Source organism: Protomyctophum parallelum (assembly GCF_964188405.1).
Source record: "Protomyctophum parallelum genome assembly, chromosome: 18".
NCBI lineage: Eukaryota > Metazoa > Chordata > Actinopteri > Myctophiformes > Myctophidae > Protomyctophum > Protomyctophum parallelum.
The window spans coordinates 46,680,032-46,692,799 of record NC_139716.1 but is presented as its reverse complement, the minus strand read 5'-3'; the positions used below and the strand labels follow the sequence as shown (position 1 = coordinate 46,692,799).

The window sequence follows — 12,768 nt, the reverse complement described above, 5'->3', positions numbered from 1 at the left end:
ATTGCTAGTTTGATCACATCACTCAGGTGACCCAGCCGGGGTGATCAAGTCCCGACTTACGTCCCAGTAGCTACCCTCGATCAGTCCCATTAGGGTTAGCTGGGGACCACCTGGAACCACCTCACGGACCACTGGTGGAGAATCACTGCCTTACAATATTAAATATGAAGCAAATATAGATTGAAGTGCTTCGACAAAAGACTGAATGGAAAGCAAAATAGAATAACAAAGTGCTTGTCACTGAACGGTACTGTAGCCCAATTTATCTTATGCTTAAAAATGCTCATTATTTATTTAAATAATGTTATATTCTTTAATTCAACAATAAAATATTTATTTTATTTAAATAAATAAAACATTTATTATTTAAAATAACAAATGTTCATAGCTGAAATAGAAGTGTCTATTTCTACGTCTCTAAATGTTTTGATGAATTGAACATGGTGGACCCTGTTGTAAACAAGCGTAATGCTTAATTGGGTCATCCACTCACAGTTAACAGTCTTTGTCTTGAGTTTGTGCTTGAAATGTACTATAATTTGGCCCAGGCAGTGGCGTAACTGTCTGGGCACCCGACTGGTAATCCAGTCGCAGTGTGCCGCGGGTTCGACTCCCGAGCCCGACACGGCCTTTACTGCATGTCTTCCCCCATCTCTCTCCCGTTTCCTGTCAGCCTACTGTCTGTCCCTTCAAAAAACCAATAAAAGGCGTAAGCCGCAAAAAAATATCTTAAAAAAAAAAAAAAGAAATGTACTATAATTCTGCAAACTGTTAATAAATATTTCAATCAATCAATTCTGGGGAGGTCTCTGGAACAACATATTTTCAGATGGGGGTCGGCGGCCAAATACTCATAATTCTGGGGGTCCTTGACATGAAATATTGAGCACTGAGAGAATTTAAAAATAAATCTACAGAGCAACTATATTTGGAGGTATGAATCTCAAAAACACTTGGAGTTAACATCATGAGGTTGTTAACACAAGCCAAACCTCTAACAAAGAGGCGCTTCAAATTGCGCTTCAAACGTTTTTGAGAAGAAACAAATCTGAATCAGATCTGTGAAACATCCAGACTGGAATCCGATTAGATTACATTAAGTCTAAACACAATTTTTTACAAATGCGACTTGAGCCACATTCAGAGGTGGTCTGATTCAAATCTCATTCAGGAGATCAGTCTCAGTCTGAACGCAAAATAAATCTGATTCCATGTGACTTGTTTGTGTTTAGAGTCACTTATTTAAACAGATCGCATTCCAATCTGAATCTGGCACAGATCTGATTCAGACTGGATTCAGCTGCCAATCTGAACACAGATCTGTGACAGATCCCATCTGGTCACTTGCAGATGCAGTGTGAACGGTCGATCAGATTTGAATCAGATTTGACTGGATGTGACTGCAGTCTAAATGGGGCATTACTACATCTGTCTTGTTTCTCTTGTTGTCTCCTTGATTTGATAAGCGAGAAACACCAACACACACTCACAAAGTCACCCAAGTGTAAAACCAATAAATATACTCATATAGTGAACAAAGTGTTCTTGTGCCTCATCGTCAGAAATGTGAGTTCACCGGAGGTGGGAGGAGCATTAAATGCCAACCTGGCTGAAAACACAATCTCCTCCCCTCAGTGGTGTTGGTGATGGCTCACAGACGCAGACGGCGGCTGCAGGTCTTTGCTCTCTGTGTCCAAAGCAGAGTCGATGTCCTGCGTCTGCTGTTTCATCCACATGGCAGCTCCTCGTGTCTGAGATATAGAAACAGAAAGTTAGCTCCACCTCTCCCCCTCTCAAACTGTCTGCTAAAGCAGCTAACTCCACCTCTCCCTATCTCAAACTGTCTGCTAAAGCAGCTAACTCCACATCTCCCCCTCTAATGCAAGTAACTGACAATATATAAAGTCACAACACCAACTCTGATGAGGCAGCATCGCATTGTTTGAATAAAATCACTCCCGTGTGAAGTGAGGGGCTTTTTACCAAACCTTATCATCTCACATCATGACGATATCATAACATAACATGTACTGTATATGCCGATTTGCTCAGTGACAGACAAAACACACACTGTTCATTGTTAAGTTAAACGCCCGGGGGTATTTATTCCATTAACCCATTCAGGACGGGAACCCCTTTTGGGATTATGTTATACTTTAGCTATTGAAAAATAGCAGATCTACAAGCTCATAGTGCGGCAAGTGCCGCGCTACGAGCTTGTAGAAAAATCGTGAAAATGTGGCGTGAATCTTTGAATATATATTCTTTCCCAGTGGACGTTTTTAACTTCAATCTTTGCTTCTGGAGGGTCTTTGGAACAGATAGGGGTCCCGCGGCCAAATACAGATAATTCTGGAGGTCCTTGACAAAAGTCCTTGACAAAAGTTGAGCACCATTGACATACTGTAGATCGACAACAACGGGAGGTATGATTAATTCTAACACGACTAGCGGTGGGCCGTCTAACACATAATCTTTGCTTAGAATTGGACGGAATTATTTAGATTTAGATTCACGCCAGCCTGTGGAGCGATGCGATCGGTTTTGATATCAATACATCACCGTCCTTTTATTAATCTCAGTCCTGGGCGACGAGTGTTACTAATTGATAGGACGGAGAACTCTTGCCGCTTGGGTGTTAATGGCATTTAATGTTTGTGTTAGTGACAAAACAAACATTAAACTCTGTCCATTGTCAATGGACAAGACAAACATTAAACTCTGTCCATTGTCAATGGACAAGACAAACATTAAACTCTGTCCATTGTCAATGGCGTTTTGAATGTTTGTCTAGACAAGACAAACTTAATTAAATTAAACATAGGAGGGGCCAGCGCCCCTCAAAAATAGAATCTTTTGTATTAGCTTTAATATGTCATGTTACTTAAGGAATGGGATCTGAGATGATGATCATTACTGTGTCTACAGTACCTGCCCCTGAGATGTCTATCAGTGAAAGATTCAATAAAAAGAGGTTAGGGTTAGGTTTAGGGGTTAGTGTTTAGGGTAATAGTTACCTTCCTCTCTCAGCTATCTGATCCTCGCTGACAACACGGATCTGGTCCGCTCCCATGATGGACAACCTAGAAATCACATTATGCATTATGTTGATGGCAGCGACCGGGAGCCAATGGAGGGAGAGGAGAAGGGGGAGGGGCAGCGACCGGGAGCCAATGGAGGGAGCGGAGAAGGGGGAGGGGCAGCGACCGGGAGCCAATGGAGGGAGCGGAGAAAGGGAGTGACATGTGAGAATTCTGGCTCGTTGAAGACCAAGCGTGTTGTGGCATTCTGGATCAATTGGAGAGGCTTAAGTGTGCATGCCGGTAGGACAGTAAGGAGGGCGTTACAATAGTCAAGTTTTGACCTGACTGATGTCTGGATGAGGAGCTGGGCTGACTCCTGGGTGAGGAAGGGTCTAATGATTAGACCCTTCCTCACCCAGGAGTCAGGGGTGTCGAACTCAACTTGGGGCGAGGGCCGCATTGGTCAAAAGGTCACTTGATGGGGGCCACAACCAGTTGCGCACGCATGCTCGATGTCTCAGTCAGTCACTGCTATAATATCTATCTATCTATCTATCTATCTATGTATGCTCAGACCCAGCCAGCAAGCCACACACATAGTGCTCAGACCCAGCCATCCAGCCAGCCATACACATAGTGCTCAGACCCAGCCAGCCAGCAAGCCACACACATAGTGTCCCGGAATCTAATATTTTCACCTTTATTGCTGCCTACTTAATTGATTTGTTCAATCGTGCACAATTGAGGTAATTATATCAGACCTAAGGCCCCTGGGAAGGCCTATAACATCTAAATAGTTTCTATTAGGCGAATTACTCAGAAATATTTATACTGTTGCTAAAGCTTGAAACTGTTATTCCAGTGTTTGTTTAAATAATCCAAACCAATGTCTTTTACATTATTTATTACACATAATCAAAGTACAGATTGGTAGTATTTACAAATGGATTCAGTTTGCCTGTTGGCCTAATCTCTAGATTGCGAGAATAGCAAGATTAAACAAGACAGTAATTATTAAATCAGATCAGTGGTGATCAGGTAGATCAGTGGATATCAGATAGTTATCAGATAGTGATCAGATAGTCAGATAGTCAGGTAATTAAAACCTGTATGGAAACAAAGAAACACAAATAGTACATTATGTTTACAGCTGTTTAACTGGTATACTATATGCGATGATACATTGTTATTACAGAAATAGAATGAACATACCGTTAGTCCATTTAGATGTTAGATCGTGTGTTTACACGGCTCAATTCTTAGTTGCAAGGCCTATCTAAAGCTTGGTCTCAATCACTAGGATGTCTACTCAGTAGGTTGTTTTGAAGAAAAGAGAGAGATATTAAACAGTGCTTTCTTGCCGTTTCACCCAGAGAGGCGGACCTGACCTACCCAGGGGGTCGGTTGGTGGCCAGCTAAAATGGGGAACTCCCTGCTCCATAGGGTGCCATGCAATTCCATGCATACAACATACTGTATAGCAAAAGCATTAAATGGTATGAATAACTCCACACATAGTGCTCAGACCCAGCCAGCCACACACATAGCTCCGTAAGGGAGTGGTTGCAACACTCAAAAATTCTTCAAAAAACTGGAGATTGGAGAACCTGATTTTGGACATGATCTGATGCAGGACACTGGCTACGTTTACATGAGCAGTTAAATCCCCTTTTCATTCCGAATAGAAGTTCAATCCTATTAAACGTTGTTATGTAAACACCTACAAAAACTTACATCCGAATGAAAACGCTCGATGCGATCTAAAAACCATTCCGATGTCACTGGCCGGATTACTCCGATGTTCATTGCGATTGAAAGAAAATTGGACTCATGTATACGCTGCTTCGGATGTAAGTTCATTCTGGTCTTTCTGAGCATGCTCATTTCCATTGCGCTCCAACTCCAAGGCGCTCATATCCAAGGCGCACCGAGGAGTTTGCACATAGAGTGCGTTATTTCTTGCATTTTGCAGCTCCGAAATCCCCCCCAAAAAACGTGGAGCAGGCTGCAGCATGCAGTGATGATTGATGATCCCCCTGGTCTGTGAGTGTTCAAAGATCCAACCGTCCCGAGTTGATCATGATCACTGATCATTTTCAAATTATATAGTGCATCAGGGACTCACAGAAAGACAGTGGAGAGAGGACGCAATGCCGTCAGCCCGCGCACGCACACGCACACACACACACACACACACACACACACACGCAGTCCCAAGAATACGCTATTATGTGGGGCACATTGTCAGCCTGTAGAGTGTAGATCAGCTCTTACTTACGAAGACGAAGCACAAATAAATCCAATAGCCTTGTGAGGCGCGCAGCGAAAGGTTGATAAATGCGATGTTTTACTGCTTTGTGTGTGACTGTGTGTGTGTGTGTGTGTGTGTGTGTGTGTGTGCGTTCTCTCTCTCTCTCTCTCTCTGGTCCAGTGCTTACAGCAAGCGAGAGATGAAATGATGGGATTTCAAAGTATATGGTCTACTGGTGTTCTGAATGAACTGCCTATATTTTATGTGTCCAACAGATGGTGTAGTTTCACGTGAAATAACATGTGTCATGGCTTATATCACACCGACGGCAACGTCCATGTAAACATTCGTTCGGAATGACCATTTCCCATGTAAACTCGCGGCAAAAAACATTACATCGGATGTATTTTATTCTGAAGTATTTATTCGGAATGATCACCCTTCATGTAAACGTAGCCACTGTCACTATGACAGAAAGAGAAGATGGGTCTGGCCACATTCATTCACCCCATAATCTCAGTGGAAATTGGGGAATATGTTGACAATAGTCGACAGCTCTGCCGATTAATAATCGATTCATTGAACCCACCCCCCATATTAATCAATATCAGATAAAACTTATAAGATTTTATATTATGCACATGCCATGGTCACATAACCATTATATGTTGAGTGCATGCTTTTTTCTTTTTTTTAATGTTCTGTTTATTCATTTTTAGTTTTTTACAAATATAGAAGTAAATTGAGGAATAAAAATATGTTGAGTGCATGCTTTGATGGTTACAATTTTATAATCAGTTTTGAAGATGAGTAAACCTTTGTGGAGATCTTCTCAGTTCTCATTGTATGCTAGTTACTGCCATTCAGGATGGAAAATAAAATCCATTTGGATTTGGGGAGAAGTAGTTTCATAAGGGGCTGGTATGAAGTACTTGATATAAAGAGAACATGTTCAGTTCACTAGTCTACACTCTACTCTACACCTGCCTTCATTTCATCTGATTGTCTGTCTGGCAGGCACTTAACAAGCGATCGTTAACTGTCTGTTAGAGAGAGGGGCAGAGAAGAGTGGCTTTGCTCAACTTGATTTATATTCTCCACTCTGATGAAGGTACATGTTCGATATATCATGCAGCCTTTCTTATTAGCCTATATTTTAGATATTAAAAAAAATAAAAAAAAATAAAAAATAAGACGACATCTGCGGCCCGCGGATCACCAGTTTGACACCCCTGTAATAACTCTATAACATTGGAAGGATTAGACTCTAATCCTTCCAATGTTATAGAGTTGGCTTCCCTTGGCGTCCCCATTTCCCTGCAGCTGTGCACCTGTGACAGAGTGGTATCCCCAAATAGGCTGTGCCCCATTTCCCTGCCTATGCCCAGGTGAAACAACAGGCTGTGCCCTACAACACCTTCCCATGCACAACATTAACATTGAATCGACTACAACAGGCTTTACGTCACATACTGATAAAATAACCATAATAAAACTTTCAGTTTGTCATGTCTAGTTTCCTCACAAAACAGAGTATGAGAAAAATGTTTTAATGACCAAAGCTTGCAGTGGGAGTGTCCAAAGTCTCTTTCCCATTTCGATGTACAGATTTAACTTTGATCCGACTCACCTCAGCGGTAGACTGCAGGCTGTGTGTACGTCCACACTACTACTGTACACTATCCCAGGTTAGGGTCAGACTCACCTCAGCGGTGGACTGCAGGCTGTGTGTACGTCCACACTACTACTGTACACTATCCCAGGTTAGGGTCAGACTCACCTCAGCGGTGGACTGCAGGCTGCAGGGCGAACTTGATCTGGTTGACTCCGTGGTGAACGGGCTTGCCGTAGGTGGCTCCCTTCGGTACGGGGCGTTCACGACCATCACGGCACACACGGATACGATAGATGACGTAGCCTGTTGAAACAAAAACATATATGCTAATGACGTAAACATACGCTAATGACGTAGCCTGTTGGAATAGAACACAGTGCTGCTGTTTTTGCTTGTAAAATGTGTTATATTGATTTCGGCAACACAAAATATTTCTCAAATGTCATAAATACATATACCTAACATCTAAAACAAGTACTGGTGCCTTAGTTTACTCATACGTTAATCTAGATCATGAAATGTAGCACATTTGTAAAAAAAATAAACGCTTCAACTAACGTAAATGGCACCCAGCACACTGAAACATACACACAGTGCTGTGCCCTGAGATGGAGGGATGCAGCTGACCACTGCATGTCTTGTAGTTGAAGTGGATGTCAGATGTCTATAGGGTGAGCAGGAAAGGTGACAGCACTGAGCCCTGGGGAGTGCCTGTGATGTACACCAGCACCTCCAAACAGACAACCCTGCAGTCTCACATACTGCAGTCTGCCCCAGAGATTCTTAGATCCATGCCACCAAACCATGCCCCCCCCCCCCCCCCCCCCTTCAACACAAGCTTCTGCAAGCAGTTGTGACCGGATAGTTTTGAAGACACTGGAGAAGTTTAAAAAAGCATGATTCTAACTGTATTGCCCTGGGTGTCAAAGTGTGTGAATGCATTGTTTAGCATGTAGAATAGATGACATCATCAAACCCAATGTCCACCTGGTATGCAGACTGAAGGGGGCCAATGTACTGTACCCTGTACTGTTGTCGTATCTGTTATGTTTTGCTTTGTTTTTTTTCTTTTTCTTAATAAAGTCTGTTCCTAGTGTTCCTATGTAAAGCGCTTTGGGTATCTAGAAAAGCGCTATATAAATTTGAGCTATTATTATTATTATTATTATTACGTCCACACTACTACTTTACACTATCCCAGGTTAGGGTCAGACTCACCTCAGCGGTGGACTGCAGGCTGTGTGTACGTCCACACTACTACTGTACACTATCCCAGGTTAGGGTCAGACTCACCTCAGCGGTGAGTCTTTCAGACCCCGATCTGAAAAGATGTCGCTCCAGGGACCCCAACCTCATAGCGCGGTGTCGCACTATGAGCTTGTAGATCTGCTATTTTTCAATAGCTAAATTATAATATAATCCTTAAAACACCAAAAGGGGTTCCCGTCATTAATGGGTTCAAAGGAGCTGTAAGTGTCCAGCCTACAGTCCTTAAGTACCCAGTAAACACTCACCCTGCTAGGCATTGTAGCCCAGACTACAGACCCAGTAAACACTCACCCTGCTAGGCCTTGTAGCCCAGCATACAGACCCAGTAAACACTCACCCTGCTAGGCCTTCTATCCCAGCCTACAGACCCAGTAAACACTCACCCTGCTAGGCCTTGTATGCCAGCCTGCGGTCCTTGTCGGGCCTGGTGGGTCGGGGATCTCTGTAGAGTACTGGCGGTACTGCAGCAGGAAACGCATCACGTCCGACTGCTTCTTGCGCCACAACTCCTGCATGTATTTGTACGCTCCCATCTTGGTTTATCTGCAGGAGGAGAGACAGCAGGACAGTAAGACAGTGTACTTTGTACAAAAATACTTTCCGTCAAGAAATTCTGTGCAGGAGTTTGGAAGCGCACGTCAAAGTCACCCTTGCGTACCACCTGTTTCGAATTTGCACATAATGCAGGAGGCAGCAGCGCAACCCGTTACAAAAAAACGAGTGTTTCCAAACTGCAACACAAAAATAATCACCTGCAAAGAATGTCTTGACAGAAAGTAGCTCATAACAACATGTCTACGGGTGGATTTTTATTAAAGCGCAAATAACATGCATTTTAAAACCGCTTTTAATATTTAATATCATATTGTCTATGTCCCTCAAAGTTATTTCTAATGGTTTGAGCCTCAATCACCACTCTGATATAAACAGTCCTTGTCATTTCTTTCTGGACTTTGAAAGCAGTTTTAGCTGCAGTACAGTAATGTCCTGAGATGGTGGGGGTGCTGATATGCAGATTATTTAATATTTGAGTCATTATAATACTGATGCTAGATAAAACCAGGCTTGTTTCCATTCCATGCTAGCTTGGAAAATCAACAATGGTGGACATTGTAAACAAAGTGGAAATGCAAATTTGGAACTGAAGACTGAAGAAGAGGAGGAATTATACAAAGTAGGGTGACATTGATGACATCACAATGAGGACAAAATCAGTTGAGCTGTTCCTGAGAGCAATTTCCATTAAAGCACCAATATGATATGAAAGCCTGATTGTTCAAAATTGGTTATTTGTGGGGATAGAAAACACATATGGGAGCCCCAAAAACACAAAATGAATTGAAAAAGTTTAATTTAATGTTATAGGTCCTTTAAACAAAAGCTCAGCAGATTGAAAGAGGATAATTCAAGCTTTCCCTACAGCTGCAATGTTAGTGAGTTTAACGTCGTTTAATACAAGCAGATCGCAAACGCAAATTGGATGAATGGGGAGTCAATGGAAGGTATTGCAACTCTAGATTCATCCCATTATAAAAAAATCTAGAGTTGCAAATTGCTGCTAGTCTAGTATCAACTAGGCTTGATAGATAGCCTGATATAATCTGGGCTTTAAATGAGCTGTACTGTACTTTGTTTGAATGTGTGAAAGGTGGTATATAAATAAAATGCCCTACTTGCTCAGACTGAGGTAACGCATAGTCATACACACACATATATATATATAGTCTGTATAATCATTCATAGGCTACTACTCATTGTTGACAGAACATACTGTATTCATTTCACACTCAGAGATGATAGATAATTCAATCACTGTTCATTCAGTCAATTCAATTCAATTCAAAGGGCTTTATTGGCATGAGACAACATACATTTACATTGCCAAAGCCACTGACTGAACATGTGACTCATTCAGAGATAAAGTGGAGTATTTTGGTGTAAACTGAACGGAATGGTCTCTCTGTGTGTGTGTGTGTGTGTGTGTGTGTGTGTGTGTGTGTGTGAGGGTGTGTGTGTGTGTGTGTGTGTGTGTGTGTGTGTGTGTGTGTGTGTGTGTGTGTGTGTGTGTGTGTGTGTGTGTGAGGGTGTGTGTGTGTGTGAATGAATTTCTCAGTTTTGTATTGTTTTTGATTGATTTAAGTACCGGTGTATATAGATCAACTTGAAATCTCATTCATCACACCGATTTCCAAAACGGCTGTTTAATAAGCCTACATATTTGTTTTTAACATCGCCATGTCACCATCATCACCTACCTATATAAGTTCACCTTAGTGTAATAAAGCATTACACTTGTTTACAAGAGGGTCCACATTTTTCAATTCATCAAAAAGGTGTAAACTGACCTTAAGTTGTTCCAGTCTCAGAACAGTTGGTTGGTTGGTCCGTTTCGCTGCGGCTGTAGAGACACTCAGACATGTAACGTAATTTAACTTTGGCAATGGAAGCAAATGGACCCGCTCGTTCAGACAAGACGGCTCGGTTCAATATATGTAACATAGTTCCTGCTACTGTATAATTTATTATGAGCAGCAAAATTACCACAATAATAATAGACGGAGCCTTAGAGTATACTCTATGGACGGTCAGCATGCTCAGAATGAAAACATCCGGTGTGGAGCGTATAAGAGGCCGCCCGGGCGGAAACAAACACTTTGAACAGATCGGTTCCGTCTCTACAGTTCCTACTCCACTGTGCGCTTCTGTCTGTCTGCGGAGGTTTACGGTAAAACAGCGACGCCCTGTGGGTGCATGTGCTCATTACATTACATGACATTATGTTAGTTAGAGCACTGGTTAGAGGAGCGCCCTTGTTGCCGAAAGGTTGCCGGTTTGATTCCCCAGACGGGCAGGAGAAATCTGGGTTTGGGAAGTGATTGTCATCACTCACCCAACACCGCTGAAGTGCCCTTGAGCAAGGCACTGAACCCCCAACTGCTGTGTGTGTGTGTGTGTGTGTGTGTGTGTGTGTGTGTGTGTGTGTGTGTGTGTGTGTGTGTGTGTGTGTGTGTGTGTGTGTGTGTGTGTGTGTGTGTGTGTGTGTGTGACGTGTGACGTGTGTGTGTGTGTGTGTGTGTGTGTGTGTGTGTGTGTGTGTGTGTGTGTGTGTGTGTGTGTGTGTGTGTGTGTGTGTGTGTGTGTATGTGCAGGGCGTTGCTGAAAATGAGCACCTGTGCTCAGCTACTTCCCTGGGTAAAAAAACAACAACAAGGAAACATGTTGAATTCTATTTATTTTATTGCAAAAGTATTCATTTCTCACTTAATCATAGGCATATTTGACCTTTAACCTGGGGACCCCCACAATGATCATATTTGACCTGGGGCCCCCCAAAATGATCATATTTGACCTGGGGGCCCCCAAAATGATCATATTTGACCTGGGGGCCCCCAAAATGATCATATTTGACCTGGGGGACCCCCAACAAAAGGTACAACAAATAAAAAATAAAACCAGAATTTGGCATTTAAAACGTGTTCACATAGCCTATAGATATTGAATATTTCCTCGTTTTAAACATGCAAACAAAATGAAATAAGAATGATTATTGTATCTATAATATATCTGTATTATAGATAAAGAATGATGACTTCTGGCTTTATCCAATTTTCATTCTGAAAAGTTATGCAAACAATGCACAATACAATGCCTGATATGCACATGTAAATATACAACTGACATGTTTCATGTATAAAACATGTGTGAAAAGTACGAAAAAAGCTACACATGCGGAATGCTAGCGTTTTGCCCAGTGATGTGTGGAATGCTAGCATTTTGCCCAGCGGTGTGTTCAGAATGTCGTAGAAATGTAACCCTGTATGAAACCTTAACCCTAGAAATACCATATCGGTATAGACCGATTCAGAAACTGGTCTCATGGTCGCAAGGACGGAGTTCTCCGTTCTATCAATTAGTAACGCCCAGTGCTCAGAACGGAGATTAATAAAAGGACGAAGATTTATTGATATCAATACCGATCGCATCGTTCCACAGGCTGGGAGCGTCGCTAAATGTGCTCCGTTCTGTAAATCGCTGGGCGCTCTGATTTAGTAGTCCTTAACCCTACCTCCTCTGATTTTGTAGTCCTTAATACCCCCCAGGCGATGAATGTGTTTTAATATGTAAAGGGTTAGGATATGTGGTTTTGTAAATTATGGTCCCACAAATGTTTAAATTGATGATAAAGTTCTAGGGCTCCTATTGGCTGTAGTGAGAGAAGCACCGCCCCTCTCTAGGGCTCCTATTGGCTGTGCTGAGAGAAGCCACGCCCCTCAGTGATGTATTGTTCTTACAGTCTCTGGTTAAAAAAAAAAAAAAAATCACACCCGTGTGAAGTGAGGGGCGCTCTTATCATCGTACATCATGTTGCATCATCTCATACTGGCCAATCAAAATGCCTGTTGCCTGTGATTGGTTTGCTGATTTGCTTTTACACATGACGTACATTTTCCCTTCAACGTCAACGGCGTTTAATGTTTAATTTACGTCATATTTAGAGGAATTCTTTTTTTTTATATATATTTTTTATCCCACAATTTTGTAACCCATTTTTCACCCCTGTGTCAATCATCTAATGTGATCCTGGGCTATACACACCCTCCACCAACCTG

General features: G+C 42.2%; 1 protein-coding gene across 1 annotated transcript; it reads right to left on the bottom strand.

Moving 5' to 3' along the window:
• Positions 1 to 899: 899 nt before the first annotated feature.
• On the bottom strand, positions 900 to 10,683 carry LOC310875282 (uncharacterized protein). Its single transcript, XM_083788467.1, has 4 exons — positions 10,504 to 10,683; positions 8,542 to 8,701; positions 7,055 to 7,192; positions 900 to 1,751 (listed from the first exon to the last, which is right to left on the bottom strand). The coding sequence occupies exons 2-4, from the start codon at positions 8,689 to 8,691 to the stop codon at positions 1,632 to 1,634; spliced, it is 408 nt and encodes a 135-aa protein (XP_083644593.1). The 5' UTR covers positions 8,692 to 8,701; positions 10,504 to 10,683; the 3' UTR covers positions 900 to 1,631.
• Between the last annotated feature and the right edge of the window lie 2,085 nt (positions 10,684 to 12,768).